Consider the following 7,899-nt stretch of genomic DNA (forward strand, 5'->3'; position numbering starts at 1 on the left):
CATGGGGCTCTCCAAGCAGCCACAGCCTATGGCTGGTTAGAAACCCGCTTGTCCCACCAAGGGATATTCATCAGCAAGCAGAGAGCCTGGACACAGCTGGTTGAGGGCGGGAACTTTAGCCCAGGACTTGGGCTAAACTCTGAGGCTACTTCCTCCTCCAAAACCAGGCTGCAGCAAACTCAAGCCACTCTTCTTTGGGGTGGGAGAGGCCTCATGGCAGAGCTAGGTTAGCATCATGCAAATGCTGCCTGGCCAAGACAAGCAACACCCGTGGGTGTAGGAAAGGTAACCCAGTGTCAACTCCCCAGTCCCCTCAATGGGATGAGAGTCACCATAGCACAGCACTGTCACCTCCCTTTGTCACTTGCCTCAGGACTGTTCACAGCCCCCAGACCCTCTCGGGGAAGGCTGTATGGGGTGCCCAAAGGTTTCAGGGCTCATGCCAGCCCTTGCAGAGCCTCGCGGCTCTTCCTCCTCCTCCTGGCTCCTGTGCTGACGCTCACCCTGGTGCCTGGTCAGACACAGGGCCGGCACCTTTCCCTTTCAATGCAGGCATAAGACCCACATACCAGCCCTGCCCAGGGAAGCAGACACCCAGAAACCAGCCAAAAGCAGAACCTGCAGCTGTTTTTTAAAAATCACCACATTTTATTTTTCAACCCTCCTCTCTGTCACTTGCAGCGTTGCTGTTCAGAGCCTGAGTAATGCCCCGACAGCTTTGTCACTCCTATGTCTCCTTCCCCCTGTCCAAGGGGGCGAGAGTCGACTGTCCCCCAAGGTCCTTGGTCCTACTGTGGGGGCAGAGAGATGCAGGACAAGGGTGATGGCTGGCTCTCGTACTCAGAAGAATGGGTAGATTGCAAAAATTAGAGCTTAAAAACAATTAGCTATTTCTCTCCTGGATTGTGGCAATCGCAAAGTGAGTAAAACCTGAACCTGAGAGCAAGGAAGGCATGGTCCAAGCATTGGTCCCTGGACTTTGGGTTGCTCCCTGTGCAGAGGGGACAGGTTCCTTCCCACCTGCCAAGGAGTGATCCAGTTCTTGGTAAGAGGCCACTGTGGTGGTTTAAGGCATCAACGTGCTTTGGTTCCTGGTACGATGGCAGGGCGCCTGCTTTTGGAGGTAGGACTGTGCTCTGAGCCCCGAGGGAGAGAACCTGATGCCTCACGGGGCTGAGCCCAGTGACCGCGTGAGACTCAGACAGGCCAGGCAGATCCTCCTGCACAGGGCAGGAGGAAGGCACAGGGAGCACAGCCATCGCTCAGGGCAAGAGGGACGTGGGGAGGCAGGGACATGGCCAGCAGCAGAGGGGAGGAGGCTCAGGACAAGCCAAAGTGCTGCAAGCCGGGCACACAGAGCCAGATCCTGCCTCTCCAGGGGAAGGAGGCAGCAGAGATGGTGCTGGGCTGGGAGGCAGATCTGGCTGGACTGTGCCTCTGAGCCCTGCTCAGGGGACGCGGGGCTGGTGGTGGCAGGGGGCTGGAGGGGTGTGATGGCTCCTGAGGTAGTCTCCGTTCACAGTCCCTTGTTAAAATAGACGTACGGCACTTTGTCCCCGTGCTTGGCCATGATGCTGTCACGCAGCTCTGGCTCGAGGTCAGCCAGCGCAAGGGAGCTGTGGGGAGAGGGGATAGACACTGAGACCTACAACCCTGACCACCCTTCCCATTGCCATTCGAGATCCCCTGCAGTCCCTGGGATCTTGCAGGCTCACATCAAGACCCACCACCCATCCCTGGCATCCACTGCTCCCAGTGCTGGGGGACTGGGGGTCCCATTGCTCCCAGCACAGAACTCGCAGAGCAGGGGAGGCACACACTCTCCTGCTGCCCGGGGCACAGGCATGTACAGGCAGGCGCTGCCTTGGGTTGAAGGGTGGGTGCCCATCATGCTTCTGAGATGGGCAGAGAAGAGCTAGGGGAGGAGGAAGGCTCCCAAGATCCCACAGAGGAGGGGAAATAGCGGGACAGGTACCATCTCTGCGGGAACAGGGCGCAGGCTGCTGGCACCATGAACACGAGGCTGTGGGACAGAGAAGAGCCGAGCGTTAGTGTTGGGGATCACAGCCTGTTTGCTCCCCGTCCGCAGGGATCTCAGCCCAAGAGGTGCTGCTCACACCCCACAACTCCCAGTAACTGGGGAAAGCCCAGGCTGAAAGGCAAGCAGCTCTGCAATCCCCTGCTGGGAAAGAGGTCCTTTTTCTGGGGTGATTTCAAGCACCCCTCAGAGCCACGCTCGGGGCACCCACAGGCTTTCAAGCAGTGAGATACTTACAAGCCCCCGCACAGCAGCACCTGCAGAGGCCCGTGGAGAACCCGGATCCGCTGCAAGGGAAGAGCCAGGAGTGAGTCCCCAGCCTCACCGCAAGCCCCACTCATGGGGTGAGGAGACTTCTCCTCTCAGGAGGGCTGAATGCCCAACACCTCCGGGCTGCCACTGACCCCTGCCACCCTCCCACATCCTCTCCATGTCACCCGAGAGACCTTTGGTGTACTGGCGAGTCGAACAGGGGACAAAGCAAGCTGGGCTCTGCAACCCCCACATTTCATCCCCAGCATCTTGGTGGCTGGGGAGCAGGGTTGGGACACCACAAGACCCACTAGAAAACCGTGGCAGGAGAAACATAGGCTCACCTGCATGAAGGGGAATTTCTCCAGGTGCTCCATGATGATGGGCAAAATAACTAGGTGCAGAAAGAAAAGGTCAGCCCCCCGCCCCACCAAGCCAGCCCGCAGGGCTGCCGCAGCAGGACCCTCCTTCTGGAGGCCATGGCAGCGGCTGGTTGTGCTGGGGGCTGCTGGGTGTTTGCTCATGGCAGGGATCTGGCACAGGACCCCTATCCATCCATCGTCTGGGCAGCACACTCTGTACTCCTTGTGCTCCCATCCCTCCTGCCAGGCTTGCGGCAGAGCAAAGGTCTCATGAGGGCAAGGGGATGTGGGGCTGTGGGGTGAGGAGTCAGGGCCAGAAAGTGCGAGAGGTGTCCTCGTGGGGCCCGACCGCCACAGGAGCACCCCACATCCCCCAAGGGCTGCGGGTTGGGATGGGGAGGGCTGGGAGCCTGGGGGGCTCTGATGGGAATGGCAGGATGGGGGGACCAGCTCCAGCAGTGAGATGAGACCAAATGCCACCTGGGATGCAGGGCCACCCTCCCTCTTCTTCCCAGGGGGAAGTTGAGGCAGGGGAGGGTGAGGTGGCAGGTCCTGGGGGAGCCCCTGGTCTGCCCCCCCCCCCCCCCACTCACTCATGCCCGGTGCTGCCATGGTGATCCTGGAGACCACAACCTGCGCGATGCCCTTCGCCGCCGCCCTCTGCAAACAAGAGCAGTGGGTGAGCCCCCACCGCGCCGTGCCCCGAGCTGGACACCCACCCCGAGACTCACCCTGGAGCAGCCGAGCTCATTGTTGTCCCCATCTGTCACTGTCACCCCATTGATGATCTCCCTGGAGGGGACAGGTAGTGGTGAGTGGTGACCGGGATGGCTGCGGACTCGTGAGGAGGACATAGCAATGGGGTGAGGCGGTGCCAAGGGGTCCCCCATACTGTGCTGGCACAGCAGCCCCGGCCACCCCCAGCCCTGACCCCAGGGCACAGGGCTGCACCGCCCCGGGGTGCCACGGTCCCCAGCCCAGCCGATGCTGCCATCTTCAGGGCACGGCTGTGAACAGGGTCCGGCTGTCTGGGGGACAGACAGCCACCTGGGACCTCCTGCAGCCAAGCCAGGGGACAGTCCCGGACACAGCACCCCACCTCCCCGTGCCATGACCCACAGGGAACCCCCCCCAAGCAGCAGACACAGGTCTCCAGATGGGTCCCATCTAGGGGGTCCCAGCGCCAGGACATCATGGAGTGGGGCTCTCCCATAACCACACGCAGAAGACCTTTGGGTCTGAGGGATCTTCCAGCCCAGATCCCAGAACAGCTATCCTCAGCCCACAATGCCCCTCCTGCTCCGGGCAGAGGCTGAGCCACCCCACCCAGCACCCTCCACCAGAGACCCAGCACCGCAAATACGCAGACCCCACATCACCTCCCTCCTGTCCTCCCACCCCCTCCAGCCCCCGGGATGGGAAACCGTGGCAGAGTGACCAGGCAGCCCAGGAGCCCGGCTGCCACCAGTTTGCCTTTGGAGCGCCCGGTCCCTTGAGCGTCCCAGCTGTGCGTGGCACTTACTGTTGCCGCATCATGGGGATATTGACACAGTTGGCAGCAGCCACGGCTGCGAAGGGGACCCAGCGGGCCAGCAAGGGGGGTGCTCGCTGCGGGAGACAGGCTGGCATCAGCGTGGGAGGGCAGGGTGCGGCCGGCTGCCCCACTCAGCCCTGGCCCCACGTACCTTGGTGTAGAGGTTGAGTCCCACCGCAGTGGCCAGGGCCGTACTGGTGGCCGTGATGTAAGCCACCCCTATTTGCCTGGACAGTGATTTGCAAAAAAGGGAGAGAAAAGAAACACCAACTCATCGATCCTGTTCCTTTGGTGCCCAAGATGGGGCATGGGGGGTCCTTGTGGGACATCAGGGGGGTCCCAACACAGAGGGTCCCCATCCCATGCAGGGGCACGCTCACCTCAGGGAGATGGGGGAGGCAGCGTTGCGGTTGGTGTAGTTGACGATGGCATTGAAGGACTGGTTCACCCACTGCCAGAAAACCACAGCAGGCACCGTCCTGCGGAGGGAAGGTACCGGGAGAGCACCCGAGGGCCGTCAGGGACACCTGGCCTGTGCCTGTGGCCAGCCTTGGCACGGGGACAGCCAAGGTGCCCTCAATGCCCTTGTCCTGGTGTCTCCCAAGGGAAACTGAGGCACTGCGGCAAAGCTGCAGGCCAGTGGCAGAGCTGGGAAATGACACCAGGAGTCCTGTCTGCTGCGGGGCTTCGGGAAGCACAGGAGGCGGGGCCCAGCCCTGCAGGGTGCTTGGCCAGGGGTGGGAGACCCAGCTCTCAGCAGGGCGGCAGCCATCCTGCCGGGCTGAGATAAGCCTTTGTCAACGGGAGCGGCGAGGAAGGGGTGCATGCTGACAGAGGCATCTCTGGGGGTGACCGGGATGCCTGGGCTCCTACCGGAGTCTCAGGGACACTGAGGTGGGGCAGGAGGGGATATGGGGAGATGTGGGTCTGAGTGAGCTTTGGGATGTGGGAGGGTGGAGGTGGGCTGGGAAGAGGGTGACCCATCAGCACTGGGAGATCCCTCACCCAGGCTGGACCTTGCCAGCAACCAGCAAAGCAGTCCAGCAAACAGGGGTGGGATGGGACGGGGATCCATTGGGAAAGGCAGTGTCTGTCCCACACGTCCTCTGCACCAGGGACAGGATAGCTCCCCCCCCCCCAGGCAGCCATTTCAGAAGGGAAACGCAGGGAGCTGTCAGCATGGGCTGGAGCTGCTGGAGCAGCCTGGCCTGGGGGCACGTTTGGTCCTCAGTTTTGGGGGCCGTTATGGTCCGTGGAGCAAGAGCAGCGGCCACGCAGGACTTGGCTGCGTTAATCATTGCAGGGGCTCCAGGAAGAGCTGAGCTGAGGGTGAAGTGAGACCATCCCCAGCCATGCCTGGGGCTGGGCGGATCCACGATGCTTCCACCACAGGCTGGGCACTGGGGACAGGGCACAGGGACACAGGATTTGGCCACGGGACAGAGGCAGGCGCAGCAGCCAGGAACATGCCTCGGGCAGCGGCCAGCCTGGGAGGAGGCAGACTGACTGTGCCCCAGCCCTCAGAGATCCCTCGAGGGGCTGGGGGCTGTCAGGGCTGCGTCCCCAGCCCGGCATCCCCAGGGGCTCACCGATAGAACTGGAGCATGCAGCCGGTGAGGGCCATGCCCCCCGGCACCTGGAAGGACATCCTCCCGATGAGGTTCATCTTCTCGCCGCTGTCGGGGTGGAAGGCCGAGTCGTACAGCTTCTTGGCGTAGAGCAGCTGCTCCCGGCTGCTTCCCGGCGGCACCAGCCCGGCCCTGCAAGCCCAGAGCCTGTCAGGCGGTGCTGCACAGCCCCACCGGCACCTGGCACCGCCGGGGCACGGAGCCCCAGGCGCCAAACATGAAAGGCGGAGGAAACATCTCCTGCGAGGGAAACTTGTCCCAGCTTGAGGCTCCCGGGAGAAGCCTGGGAAACTCCCCAAAACTGCCTCCGACAGATGTTACATTCCAGCATGCCCACTGGGAAACGACTGCCTCTGTGCCCCCGCGGCCCCGCAGGGCGGTCGGGTATGGCTGTGGGCACGGGGATGGCACCTGCCCCGGCTGCACCCCGGCCCCTCACCTGCAGCCTTCCACCAGGGCCTTGGCCCGGTCCAGCTCCTCCTCCGGCACCAGCACCGTCCGCGGGTCGGTGATGTTGAGGAAATGCTTCAGGCGCCCCATGAAGGTGCTCTGGTCCCAGCGTGGGGCGTCAATGTTGAAGCCAAGGGGGACGGTGGCCATTTTGGCGCGGGTCTGGGCAGGGAGAGAAGGCGGCTTGGGAGGGTCCTGCCTCGCTTGCCCGTCGAGTGTGGGCCTGCCACGGCCACAGGAGCGGTTAACTGGGTGAGAGCCGTGGCAGGTTTATATTTAACGGGAAAGTTGGACTTTCAGCAGCCCTGAGCCCAGGAGCCTCCTGCACCCCTGCTGCCAGCCGAATGCTGCAGTGAGGCCGCTCCTTCACACGCCGCCCTGCCTGCATGAGGTCCCCCCCGCCCCGCCAGCACTTGGCACCCCCTCCTTGGGGTGGACCCATGCTGCACAGCACTGCGGGGCCCAGCTTGCCCCCTCCACAGGGCTGCACAGCACTGCCCTGCCGGTGCTCCCCACTGGGGCATTACAGTGCACCCCCACTCGTGTGCACACGGCATGGCACTGCATCCCCCGCACCGGCACCGCATGCCACCGTGGCAGTACACTGCGCCCTCCCATGCCTGCACTGCATGTCCCCCAGAACATTGCCTGCACCCGCTGTGGCACTGCACCCTCCCGTGACTGCGCTGCACAGCCCCACCGGTAACTGCATCGCCTGTGGCACCGTGCTGTGCTGTCCCACAGCGCTACACTGCACTGCACTGCACCCTCCCGTGGCACTGGCACTGCGCTGCACTGCATGTCCTCCGTAACACGACGACACGCCTCTGCGACCCTGCCAATGCTCTCCCCCACACCACTACGCTGCATCCTCCGTGGCACTGGCACTGCGCGTCCCCCACAGCGCTACGTGCCCCGCACGCTGCCTGTACCGCTGCCCCGCACCCCCGCGGCACCGCACGGCACGCTCCCCCTAGCAGCGCGCTGCGTGCTCCCGGTGGGGCTACACCGCACGGGCCCTGGGCACCAACCCGCCCTGCCCTGCCCTGCCCTGCGCACCGCCTCGCAGCACCACAGCGCCCGGCCCGACCCCCGGCACGGCACGGCACGGCACGGCACTGCACAGCCCAGCACGGCACGGCACGGCACGGCACGGCACTGCATGGCCCAGCACGGCACGGCACGGCACTGCACTGCACTGCATGGCCCAGCACGGCACGGCACTGCACTGCATGGCCCGGCAAGGCATGGCACTGCACTGCACTGTATGGCCCGGCACGGCACTGCACTGCACTGCACTGCACTGCACTGCATGGCCCGGCCCGGCCCGGCACTGCACTGCATGGCCTGGTCCGGCCCGGCACGGCACGACACTGCATGGCCCGGCCCGGCACGGCACGACGCGACACTGCACTGCACTGCACTGCACTGCACGGCCCGGCCCCGCCACACCCCGCCACGCCCCTCCCCGCGCGCCGCGGCGCGGCCCCACGTGGCCCTACCTGCTGTCCCCAGACCCCTCGCGCGCCGTCTCCCGCCCACGTGGCCCCCACCTGCCCCCGGGCTCCGACGCGTGGCTGCCCTCAGCCAATCACAGAGGCCACAGCGGCCGCGCCCATCTCCCCTCCCCCTCCC

At 64.2% G+C, this 7,899-nt stretch overlaps 1 protein-coding gene across 1 annotated transcript; it reads right to left on the reverse strand.

Moving 5' to 3' along the window:
• Positions 1–1,516: 1,516 nt before the first annotated feature.
• SFXN2 (sideroflexin 2) lies at positions 1,517–6,414 on the reverse strand. The gene is made up of 11 exons (XM_075717688.1): positions 6,254–6,414; positions 5,776–5,946; positions 4,567–4,665; positions 4,338–4,413; positions 4,175–4,260; positions 3,384–3,444; positions 3,246–3,312; positions 2,635–2,684; positions 2,276–2,325; positions 1,976–2,023; positions 1,517–1,616 (listed from the first exon to the last, which is right to left on the reverse strand). Exons 1-11 carry the CDS (start codon positions 6,412–6,414, stop codon positions 1,517–1,519), a joined length of 969 nt encoding a protein of 322 aa, XP_075573803.1.
• Between the last annotated feature and the right edge of the window lie 1,485 nt (positions 6,415–7,899).

The sequence above is a fragment of the Pelecanus crispus genome, chromosome 10 (genome assembly GCF_030463565.1).
Source record: "Pelecanus crispus isolate bPelCri1 chromosome 10, bPelCri1.pri, whole genome shotgun sequence".
In the NCBI taxonomy this organism is placed as follows: domain Eukaryota; kingdom Metazoa; phylum Chordata; class Aves; order Pelecaniformes; family Pelecanidae; genus Pelecanus; species Pelecanus crispus.